Here is a 13032-nt window from a genome sequence, read left to right on the forward strand (position 1 = left end):
ATTACTTTTAGCCTGGTGCCCTCTCATGTACATGTCATGATCTTTGACCATTGTTACTTCATGGCAATCAGATGTCATGCTATCTTAAGCAGAACAATACTGTTGTTAGCTTTTGTCATCTTGATAATTATTCTTTGTAATAACAGCCAGTAATTAACAAAGTGACACATGGAACACAAAGCAGTAAGGCTTACTTTATTGTTTGGATTGAGAGGCAAGTTGGAACAAATGTCAATGTGATGAATTTATAAGTAAACAAATATTTGTGAGATTTCTATCTTAACAGTTTTAGTTTTTGCAAGTCGGATATTGCAGGCTTACATTTAGCAGGCATTACACCTTTGTCTGCTGGGTTAGATTTAGCAACGTGTGCAGGCATGACACCTTTGTCTGCTGGGTTAGATTTAGCAACGTGTGCAGGCATGACATCTTTGTCTGGAACCTCTAGAGATGTCAGTCATTCAAGATTTTTTGGAATTATTATGAAAGTTTGGTGAAAACTGCATTCTGACTTATGAGGCTGTTGAATTTTTAAAATATGTAAGGATTAATTTTGATCAGGATTGTATGTGTGTATTGGTTCACAGGAAGATGCAATGTAATTGTAAAAAGTTGGTTAATTTTGCAAATGTGTTATCCAGGGTTACACAATATTGATGATAGAATTCCACATATGCAAGCGCATGGTTGGCATCACTACATCTGGCTTGTTTCATGATCTCTTTGTATAAATGGGACATTTTCATCTATTTGCTCATCAGATTATTTGTAGAATGGCATAATTTGTCAATAGTCATTGAGTAAATTACATTATCTATGTGTGTTATTGCATTATCTGTGTGTTTGCTTCTCGGCACCTTTCTCTTCCCACAATCAGGTAAATATTCTTACCTTTTAAAGTTTACAGTTTCTTTTCAGCTTCTCATAAATTCTGTGTTACCTGTATTCATTATATCTCTCTACAGGTATTCTTTTTGCTTTATGTGGGTGAAAATTAAAAATCAGAATCAAACACTGCTGTTAAGAAAATATTTAAATGAATATTCCTGCCATTAGGTGCAGCAGTTGTTGCACTAGAAACAGTTGTAAGAATTTGTCCTTTGTTATTACTTTTCTTTCTTCAGATATCTACATGCCATTCTCATTGGTATTTGATCATCAAAATAAATGTAAAAGTAATGGGGTAACTTGATATATGCATTGGTTTATATAGAAAGTTTTCAGAGGTCAAAATGATTTTTGTTACTTTCTATGCATGAGATGACAATAATACAGTGTGACCCCGCTATAGTATGCTGTTATAACAAATTCAGATATGATATGGTTGTAGCATAGGTTCCTATATTTCAAATGTACTTTTCTCATACCCATTTTTTTTCTTAGCATGAAAAGTAGCGTGTAAAAAGTTGATTATCATTTTTGGGGAAGTGATTGTGTATGAATTCTAATAAAAGAAGATAATCTTGGTGTGGCTCCTGCAGTTTCCTCTACAAGTAGTTTTCTCATACTCAAAAAAAGTTGTCATCTTAAAAGTACAAAAAACGTGTAAAAAAGTATTCAGGGATCATGCTGGGATTCAACATCGTTGCAAATTGCAATTTATATTCCTTACTGGCAAGAAAATATACTATTTGTTTTTTTTTTATACTGAAATTATTGACTGTTTAAACTTGTTTATAAAACCTTGGTTTTGGAGTGAAGAAATTCAGAGGCATCATGAAAGGAAGCAGCAAACTTGATATAATATGCACTGGAATTTATCAATTGTTTGATAAACAAAGGCTTTATTCATAGTGACCAACAATGTTAACAGTGCATTGTTATAACCTAATCCACTTATTCTGACATCTGGCCTGTGTATGGTATACTGTGAGATCTTGGGTTTTCTTATTTTCCTTTTGTTTTTTCATTTTTGTTTAAAACATTCCTGGTAGTGGAAATCAACTGGACGAGGCATTATCTCATAATATCACTTTCAGATAAAACTGTTCACTGATAATTAATATATTTTGACTGACTTCTGTATGTGGATGGTAAGTAAAATTCCTCTTCTTTCACTTGTAGAATTAAATCCTTAAAAAATCCTCATGTTTTGTAGTAGTCCCTGTCAGAACAGGACAGAACACCTGTGTATTCATCTGTTGTCCCTTAAAAAAAAAAATTCCTGATGCATCAGTGAAAGGCAGCATCACTGCCACCAGAAATGTGACCCCTCCATCTACATGTTGATCTCCTTATGCTACCTGGAGTAGCTACAATTGACCAACTTTTGAAGGCAGGAAAAGTAACTGCAACAATCGGCCAAACAATGATGAATTCCTTTTGTTTTTACAATGTACACAGAAAAAAATAGCTTTGCTGAAACTTCAGTGGAAATTGATCCCCTTTCCCTTTGAAGCACCGATCGTTCTGTATAATACTAAGCAGATGAAAAAAAATCAGTCTCAATCTATGTTCTACAATTATTTGAAGTTGCCGCTGCAATAAGAAACAGAAATTTGTTAGGTCCTCCTTTAGCGGTAACTACAATAACACATGCACCCTTCATCAAAGGAAGCTGACTACAGTCTTCAATACAAACAAATAACCTTTCATCAAAGAAGTCAGCAACCTACTTAAAAAAAGCAATGGAATCTAATAGATTATTGCATTTTTCAAAGTGACTGGAACATGTTTATTGTGCCATTAAAGTTTCATTTTTGCAGGGAAGAAAATTATGCTTACAGTCACTACTAACGATGGCATAAAATGCAAATAAATATCCAATCTTTTCAAACCATAGATACATGGCCGTTAAGTTAACTGAAGATAGGGTATTAAGTTAACTGAAGATAGGGTATCTTGCACAGATGTTTGTTAATTTTTTTAATTTGTTCGAGTTTTCATTTCCCAATCAATAGCCTCATTCCTAGGGTAGTTTCGGCAAAATGATAATGTCTCCAACTGACCAAAAACTAGGCCAGTTTAAGTACATGTACATGTAGCATTGAAACAGCTCCAGACATGTGCTACTTGCAATAATTGTAGTGAATTGTTAAGTGACAATCGGATATAGATCACAATGAGGACTATCATTTTTTAAAATGAATATGCATTATTTGTGTAATACCTGAAGTTTATAATGTGATCTATACTTGAATTCATGGATTTTTTATTATACACTTACAGATTATGGATTGTACTACACAAATGTAAGTTGTCAATATACAAGTGTTTTTCAGACTAGTTTGTTTTCATTTATTCAAAAGCAAGTATTTTTGCTCTTACTTTTATTACCCACCTACCCCCAGTCTGCATTATTTTAGGTACATGCATCATTTTCTTGAGTCAACTGACTTGGTTGGTTATAACATGGTTCGGTCTATAACACAGTTGGGTTCTATGGACCCCAACTACCTTGTTATAGTGGGGTCACACTGTATTTCTTTTAAAGTAGAATTGAGGCTGCTTTTATTCACTGAGTCAAGCATGCTGATGGAAGATTTCTTGAACATTTTTTGTATTACACAGTTACCTCAGCAAATGTAATTTACTTGTCATCAGCTGACTCCAATACTAAGAGTACAATTGAATCAGAAATAATTTTGTTGAAATTCATAAATGACAGATAAATCCTTTTATTTTGTATGAGGTTAATGAAATTATTGATTTTAAATAATAATATTCTTCTGGAATCATTGTGAATACTCTCTGAAAATGCGTATTTTGTGTTAACCATTAAATGCAATGTTCAAGGACATAAATATAAAGTACATAAACTCCATGTTAGTGGTACCCATATCATAACTAATTTACTTTAATTATGTAGGTGCATTGGCTTTTGGTTATTCACATATGATATTTCCAGTGCAGAGATTACTGCTTTGAATTCATTTATTTGATCGTAAGTAGGAAAATTTGCACACAAAAGAGACGCCTGGATGTAATGCTTAATCATGACAGTTGAAATCATTAGTTACATTCTTGCTATTCAAACAAGTGGTAGCATATTATAATACAAAAAAAGGAATTCTTAGACAGGATTGCACTTCTGATTGGACTTAGGGGAAAAAGAAAATGCCAACAATTTGTTCGCACATTTTATAATTTGTTTGCATAAAAGCTTTACAAAAAAGAATAACTATTCTTATAAACCTGTCAACTGATTAACCTCTTGCAATCCCAAAGAGAGCATGATTAGAATGTTTTTTTTTAATTACTGTATTATGTGTATAACATATATCATAATATTGATGATAAGATGAAATTGACAATACAATTTATGTTATCACTTTGTTTGAAAATGAGGGGTTTAATGCCACTGAAATTGATGTGTTACTTTTTGCTTTGAGCAGAAGAAAATTAATTGCACATTTTAATAATAACACTGAAAAAAATACCTTTAGTTTGTGCGTGAAAAGAAGATATTTTTCATTGATTACTTAATGCTTTGTTCTTTTTCAGTGTATTCACAGAGACGTGAAACCAGAAAATATCTTAATAACACGCTCAGGGCAAGTGAAGTTATGTGACTTTGGATTTGCCAGAGTTTTAAGTAAGTTTCTTTTAGGTCTACCTCACCTTATTTATTGGGTTATAATGTGTGGTTCATTGTGAAAGACATAGACCCAGAAATACCATGGCAAATGCACTTGAAGAGCTGTGTTGACACTATTTGCTGTGAGACGTAGAATGCATAGGAATTATCATGTTCTGCATGTTAAAAATGTGCAGACAGACCAGGGTCAATGCTGTTAAGTCTGCATTAACACTCAAGCCAGTAGTAATTGATATTTTTTGAATATGCACCAACCTTGTTTTCGTTTTGATCAATTATAAGAAAATATTGAGATTAGAGTTGAAATAGATATAAATGAACTGCCGTTGTTAGGTTTGTCTTTCCTGCTACATGTATGGTTCACAACCCTGTCATTCATCACTGCAGAATTAGTTTCATTCATATCAGTTGTATTGAACTAGATTATATGGGTGGAGCATACAATCATGACCTCTAATCAGTCAGCTAGGACCAGAACACTGTATGCCTGTTACATTAGAAAGCCCTTTTTTAGAGGTACAGTGGATTTACTTTCATTTTTGTTGTTTGCATTGTCTGATACTTGAGCATGTATAAGTAATATCAACCTGCAATTATAATTGTTTAGATCATAGAATTTATTTTTAAGAATGTTTCATATAGAGTTGCTTAATATTTGAATTATTAGTTCAATATCTTGCTCATAGTTTTCTGGGTTCACGCTTGTTAGTTTGTGTATTCAGACTGAATACATACTATGTATGACAGGTTGTACCTTGGTATTTTTGTTTGTAATAGCAGAAGGGGGCTACAATCCATCTGTATGCCTGTGCCAAAACCATGTTATTGTCATCGCACAAAAATTGTTGAGGCATTCAGTAGTTGTACATAAGACCTGGGTAGATTTCCAGACTACAGCAGTTTTTCAATCTTTTACAGATTTTTTATCCTTTTGGACTTGGACATTTTTGATAAACATTGTTAGTACAATTAAGCAAAGGCCACTTCAGGTAGACAGATTTGGTATGCATATTTATTTCATATGTAGATGACCAAATTAGATTTTAAGGTCATTACAGCAAATTGTTGGAACCAGTTTGAACTTTTAGGGACCATTTCTTTTATGTCAAATAAAATCTTTGTTAGCACAGTTTAGAAAAAATCTTGAGGCTCACAAATAACATGTTGTATACTGTTTGTATGCACAGATAGAGGACCTGATAAAAAATTCATGACATTATAGGAATTTTTCAAATTTGTATACAGTTTTGAATTTATGCAGGACTTACACATCAGTGGTATGCAATGTCTGCAGTGGGGGCATAAAAACACAAATCTAGTTTTGCATATTTGTACTTCACGGAAAAGAACATACAGCTCAGTTCTGGAATGTTAATATGCAATTTGATTTGTAGAAGAGATTGAGTAATCTTGTATGCATCATGTGTTTACATTGTCCACCATTCTGATGGGAACACATAGCATAAATGTGACATCGTTTGGTTGTCATTTCCTTGCGGATCTTGAGAATCAAAATATGGTGAAATTTGTTATGATAAATGATCTTAATGTAGTCGGAAGCCAGCTACCATATGTACTCATTTTAAGTCGAGTCCAACTGCAAATTGCATAGACCCAGATATGCGGTTGCATAATGTGCAGGTGGATCTGGGTCTGTGCATCTTGTTAGTAATCAGTAGAGCAAACAACGCATACCCTGATCTGTGGGCATGTTATGCAATGGCTGATCAGGATCTCTGTTGTTTGCAGCTTGACTCAACTTATATGTGAGTATATATGGTAATTTGACAGGATGATTAGTATGGTCAGTAACTGAATGAGTATGTGTACTGTCAAATGTGGTAATGACAAAGTAAACACAGTTCACAGCCTTCGGCATTCATTCATAGCCAGAAAAGCAAATATCAGATTATTTTGGTGATATACACTAAAGATCTGGAGAATTTTACCCTGTGGTATGGACCTTTACTATGAACTTTGAACTAAATAAGATACGAGTCAAGAACTTAATTGTGTTTATGTGTCCACTACTGGAGACCTATGACGGATTATGCAAACAAGTTATGATCCAGTTTGATTTGATTTAAGGGAATGTCCACATCAAGATATGTAGGAAAAAAGGGGTATGATTTTGTTTAAAAATGGGTGTAAATGCCACGTAGCTCTTTGTTTAGGTACAATGCATAATTGCCGTCTTTGTTGTTTAGGTACAATGCATAATTGCCGTCTTTGTTGTTTAGGTACAATGCATAATTGCTGTCTTTGTTGTTGGTTTATATTCTACCAGCACTTGTTAGCTATAAGAACTGTAGGCAATTGTATGTTATAAATCATGGCTGAGATAAATTAATAGTCTATCCAATAGGCAATTGTATGTTATAAATCATGGCTGAGATAAATTAATAGTCTATCCAATAGGCAGTTGTATGTTATAAATCATGGCTGAGATAAATTAATAGTCTATCCAATAGGCAGTTGTATGTTATAAATCATGGCTGAGATAAATTAATAGTCTATCCAATAGGCAATTGTATGTTATAAATCATGGCTGAGATAAATTAATAGTCTATCCTATAGGCAATTGTATGTTATAAATCATGGCTGAGATAAATTAATAGTCTATCCAATAGGCAATTGTATGTTATAAATCATGGCTGAGATAAATTAATAGTCTATCCAATAGGCAATTGTATGTTATAAATCATGGCTGAGATAAATTAATAGTCTATCCTATAGGCAATTGTATGTTATAAATCATGGCTGAGATAAATTAATAGTCTATCCTATAGGCAATTGTATGTTATAAATCATGGCTGAGATAAATTAATAGTCTATCCAATAGGCAATTGTATGTTATAAATCATGGCTGAGATAAATTAATAGTCTATCCAATAGGCAATTGTATGTTATAAATCATGGCTGAGATAAATTAATAGTCTATCCTATAGGCAATTGTATGTTATAAATCATGGCTGAGATAAATTAATAGTCTATCCTATAGGCAATTGTATGTTATAAATCATGGCTGAGATAAATTAATAGTCTATCCAATAGGCAATTGTATGTTAAAAATCAGGTAAATTAATAGTCTGTGCTATCTGATTGATATGAGGCAGGCAGGCTTCTTGTTGAGATTTCTGGGGTAAAGAGTTCTTACAGTGTGATAACACATCCTACAGCAGTTGATTGGGATATCATTCCAGGGTGGGGAGGGATAAATATGAATATATACATGTCACATATGTAGGAGATGGAGTTGGTTTTGGAAATAGGAGGATTTGCATTTAAGTTCTTCCTGTCACTGTAGAAGTGTCCAGTATTGTAGATGATGGTGCTCTTGTTGTTAGGAAAAAGTTAATCTTCTGTCAGTATTATGAACACACTCCATCGTATAAAGAGTAGCCATTCATTTTACAATCTTATAAATTCTTCGAATTTAGTGGCTTGCTTTGAATGCTCTCTGAATTTAAAAAAAATTATTTTTATCCTTGAAAGGTTGTTGAATTTGTGGAAATCTCTGAATTTTGCCAACAAATCTTTGAATTTATCTAAGAGAATACAAAATGTTAAAATCTGATAAATATATATTTACGTTTATGTATTTCTAAAATAAAATGTATGTATGAATAAAATGAGATACAGTTGGGTGGATCAAATGACATGCAGAATTAGTTGTTAACAAAATATATGGTGATTGTTCAATTTTAGTTATTAAAACTATTTGAAATCTCTTCCAAGTCCTTGAAAACTACTTTCAAAAACTCTTAACTTTATGAAACTACTTTCAAAAACTCTTAACTTTATGAACTATGAGTAACCCTTACTGTTTGCTTTTCCATACCTGTGCTTTATCATATTTTTTTTTGATGGTAGGAATATATAGAAATTTGTAAAAGAATATACAAGTTTCAGAAGTTTTGCATTTTTTTCCTTCTTCTTTTCCAGCGGGTCCAGGTGATGAGTACACAGATTATGTGGCAACTCGGTGGTACCGTGCACCTGAGCTACTTGTTGGAGATACGCAATATGGTCCACCTGTGGATATTTGGGCTATAGGCTGTGTATTTGCTGAACTGTTGACCGGACAGGCCTTGTGGCCTGGAAAATCGGATGTGGACCAACTCTACCTAATTAGAAAGACACTAGGTACACATCGTTACAAGGAGTAGTTGAATCTTACATCTATTTGATTAGATGATTCCGGAAATTCTGGATGTAAAGCAGCCTGACATCGCTGTTAGCATTGAATACTATAAATTCAAAGGCAGTCATAAATGATCCACTTATTCCCATTTCAAGTTCATGCTTCTGACCCCATATGGTATATACTTGATACAAGTTCTGTAAACCGATTCACTCATTCCCATTTCAGGTTCATGCTTCTGACCCCATATGGTATATACTTGATACAAGTACTCTAAACCGATTCACTTATTCCCATTTCAGGCTCATGCTTCTGACCCCATATGGTATATACTTGATACTAGTACTGTAAACTGCACAGACCCAGACCTGCCATCATATAATGTGCAGACATATCTGGGTCTGTGCAGTTGCAAGTAATCAGTAGAACAAACAACATAGACCCTGATCTGCAGTTGCATTATGCTACGACTGATTAGGATCTGTGTTGTGTGCTGTTGAACTAGACTTACAGGCCAGTATATTAAAGAAAAAAACATAGACTTAGCATCATCAATCTTACTAACAAGCAGCATGCAAATTTTTACATATAATTCAGTATGTTTATAGTTTCATATTAAAATCTTGAGTGCCCTCATAAGTTGAGGAGTTTGACTTCTGGTCTTTAATCTGTTTACTTGGTATTGATAAACCTACATCAAAATAGCCTGTCGTCATCTCCTCGGCCCTTTGTCCCAGTCCCAAAGGGTTGTTCAAAATAGGTTCATCTCTTTCCCCATACAAACCATAATTACTCTATTATAAGTCACATCAGATTGCAAACTGCACAGACCCAATTGTGCAAGCACATAGTGCGCCAGCAGATCTGAATCTCTACAGTTTGTTAGAGTAATCACTAGAACCATAGAACTTGATCTGCTAGTGTATTATGTTGTTTGCAGTTGGACTAAACTTATAAGTGATTATATGTAGTATTTATTAAGATTTCTAAAATATTGTGTAACTCTATTACTACCTCAGTATAAATCTAAAGTTCAAGCATAAATCCTTCAAGGTTTAGGGTAGTAATTTAGAGTCCAAGTATTGCTAACAGAGACGATACATCACAATTTTAATTAAAGATTTAGAAATTATTTTTCAAATAGACAAAGAGTACTATAATTTGTGTTCAAAAATGGTGTATTTCTTTGGTGTGGTCAGCTGTTTGTGTAAAATCAGTCTTATACATATTATCATGGAGCCTGTTGATAAAATGTTTATTCTGTCATCTGTTTTAATGGCCACTACAGAATTTTCATAAACACAATAGATGGACATAAAATTTAGGATTGGTATCGCATACATGGTGGTAAATGCTGTACTGTTGTCCATAGATTAATTTCAAATAATAAAGCTACTTGCAGCATAACTCTATTGTATAATTAATGGGTATTTTAAATGTAAAGATTAGGGTTATCTGGCTGATTTTATTCTTCTTGAACATTGTGATTAAAATTTTACCATGTGACTATCTTACTGTGAAAACATAAGTATTAATTCTCATCTTATACGAGTTGGGAAATGACAGTGACATACGAACTCAGAGTTTGTTGGAAAAGGATTAAACTGATGCTGACATGAAAATGGAAACCCATTCAAACAAAGTATCAACATCATTACAGATTTGATTATAACCATGGTGATCACATGCAGCTCAATTCTTGTAATCCACATTATGTATAATTTTGGTTTGTTTATTCAAGGTGCTGTGTTAGAGGTTGCATGACAAACAACTCAAAACATTGACAGTTTTCCTGGCGTGACCCAAGCATTATTTGTCTATCTTACTAACATAAAAAAAAATGGCAGAGAACAAATGATAATTTGTATACAGTTAAAGGACCAAACTTTTTTTTCAGAAAAGATACCCTATGTTTATAACATCAGGGTAAATGAAGGTTTTGTGTGTGTGTGTATATATATATATATATATATATATATATATATATATATAAAACCACTCTCAGTGTTCTAATAATTTGGGAACTACATACTTCATGATGGGTTACTAATAATAGAATTTTCACTAATGCTGTTTGCGTAGTTGTCGGACTCTTTCATTTCTTAGAAGATACTGTGTGCAAATTATTAAGGTAGAAAATTGTAAGGAATGGATAAGGTTTTGTGGAAGCATTTTTGAGTTGTATGATTGTTTGCATAGATTATACAGATTGCAACAGTTCATATATTTAAAAGAAACTCCATTTAAATAAAGATTTTGCCTCTCAGGTACCATATACTGATTTCCTGAAATTTACTGCAAGAGTTAATGCTGGTCAATTGTCCACTGTTACTATATGCAACTTTGAGTTGACATTGAGAAGAGGGAGGAAGTGTGAGAAAATAGCAAAACATAAGTCCCCATTCATTGATTTAATAAATTACAGTTGCAAACACAGCATTCATTATGACTATTACTTATTGTTTAAAAGAAGAAATAAAAGCAGCCTATAACAATTAGAACATGGCAAACAATTATGTTGGGGGTTGGGGGTTACATTTAAAGGGTAATATTTGAAGACTTGTTGACAATAATTGTGACCAAATTATAGATGTCAAAATTGTCGAAAATTTCTACCGGGTTAGTCCTGACAATCAGTTACCCAGGTGCCCGATCAAAGGGAAATTGTATTAACTGTGAACCTGAACTGCTTAGTTGTAGCTTCACACGTCAGTCCCCCAAAAGAGCTATAAGCGTAATCTATTGCTAATATAAGTGGCAAAAAGCATAATCTGAGCATAAAAAGAGCAATCTATATATTATATGCCATATTTACAGAAAACTCTATGAAAAACCTACGTATTTTATTTAATGTACATTTATTCTTGCTACTTACCTGGATCTGCGGTTAAATTTTTTGTAACAAATCGGCTAAATCCATGTGGATTAGTAGTTAGTACAAGAGTATAGACACAAAAGAAATGATGTTATTTATCCATAACACTCATTCTACGTGTCTACACAAATTATGTAGTATCCTCAACCTGCCATGGTTCATCCCTTCACGACGGTCTGGTGTAGCATGTTTTTAAGTTTAACAAAATCCCTTTCATTTTTCAGTCATATAACATCAACAGTCACATCGATACAGCCTGTTATTTTATGATATCTGGTGCCATTTATTTTCAGTTTAGACTGGTCCGCTATGTATGTAGTATAAAAATAGAATGAATTATGACAATTGGTTTCACATTCAAGAATCCCATCTGTTTTCTTGGACCTGTTTTAAGTAAAATGATTGCAAAAATTACCATACTTACACATGTGGTTGATTTTTATTAGATTTTTTTCTCAGTGTTATTAAATTAATAAAGTCTTCCCTTACATTTAAATATTTCAATCAAGTATTTCATTCTGTATAGTTGTACATTTCTATCTTTTGTTCCTAACATGGCATGAGAAGTTCATGTTATGATAACCAAGTTTTTATGTTGCCTTTGCCGTGACAAAAATATCTGTTGGGTTTCCTGCTAACGAAAAATGAGTCCAGTAAACAAACTTGAGTGGTGGCCCTGACTTGAACAGCTAATATTTACTCCAGGGCCACAAGCTTGATGTATAAATGTCATTAGTTAAACCAGACATTTATATTGTACTTTCTCTTATTTGAATTGTAGTACTATTTAAATTTTATTTCGTCGAATACTTCTTAACTCATTCGACCCTGGAGGTTTTTGTTGTTTTCACCTGAAATGTGAGTAGGAAAGACATTTTGGGGGCTATTTCTGAATACATTGTAATACATCGGCTTTTAGCAGATTTTCCATGAGACTAATGCCTAGTTGTATCAGAAACATCGTTTCCCATTGGCTATTTTGCTTGCGCATGATCAGAAGGGTAAAAGTTGGAGTTATTTTTTTCTTCTTTTTTTTGCTTAATGGACCCATCATTTTTGTATGAAGACTGCTCTTTATTTTAAATGCCCACCTTATCCTAGTTTTTGCAAAGGTTCACCTGTATGTATGCAGTTCAGACCATTCCGACCATCAGCGAATTTTTGGTGGAAAAAACCTGGGTTTTTCCCTCTGTATTTTGTAGTGCACCTAGAACTTCCAGATTATTTGGTATCATTATAGAGCTATATCTGTTTGCTTTTTTTGTAATACCACCCACTTTGGCGTATCTTAAATGACCTTGATGCTGCAGAGCTCGGAAATAGGGTGCAGCCTCATCATGCCTACAGGCAGGATTGGGGCTGAATTAGTTAATCATTACTTACTGTTGCTGTCGACCAAAGGTACTGACCTAGTTAATGTCATCAGGATCTCAAAACAAGCGTGTTTTAAGTATTGAGAAAAATGCCACACAAATC

General features: G+C 33.4%; 1 protein-coding gene across 5 annotated transcripts in view; it reads left to right on the forward strand.

The window, feature by feature from the left end:
- Positions 1–13032, forward strand: part of LOC149808516 (cyclin-dependent kinase-like 1) — a 77022-nt gene that overhangs the window by 21672 nt on the left and 42318 nt on the right. For all 5 annotated transcript variants that reach the window (XR_016425282.1, XR_016425286.1, XM_089978370.1 and 2 more), the window contains exons 4-5: positions 4444–4534; positions 8483–8683. Coding sequence is in view for 3 of the 5 variants with exons in the window: in XM_089978370.1 (XP_089834496.1) it covers positions 4444–4534; positions 8483–8683 (292 nt within the window). In the remaining 2 variants the exon portion in view is untranslated. The remainder of the gene's footprint in view (positions 1–4443; positions 4535–8482; positions 8684–13032) is intronic.

The sequence above is a fragment of the Sinohyriopsis cumingii genome, chromosome 1 (genome assembly GCF_028554795.1).
Source record: "Sinohyriopsis cumingii isolate HCF-2022 chromosome 1, ASM2855479v2, whole genome shotgun sequence".
NCBI classification, from domain to species: domain Eukaryota; kingdom Metazoa; phylum Mollusca; class Bivalvia; order Unionida; family Unionidae; genus Sinohyriopsis; species Sinohyriopsis cumingii.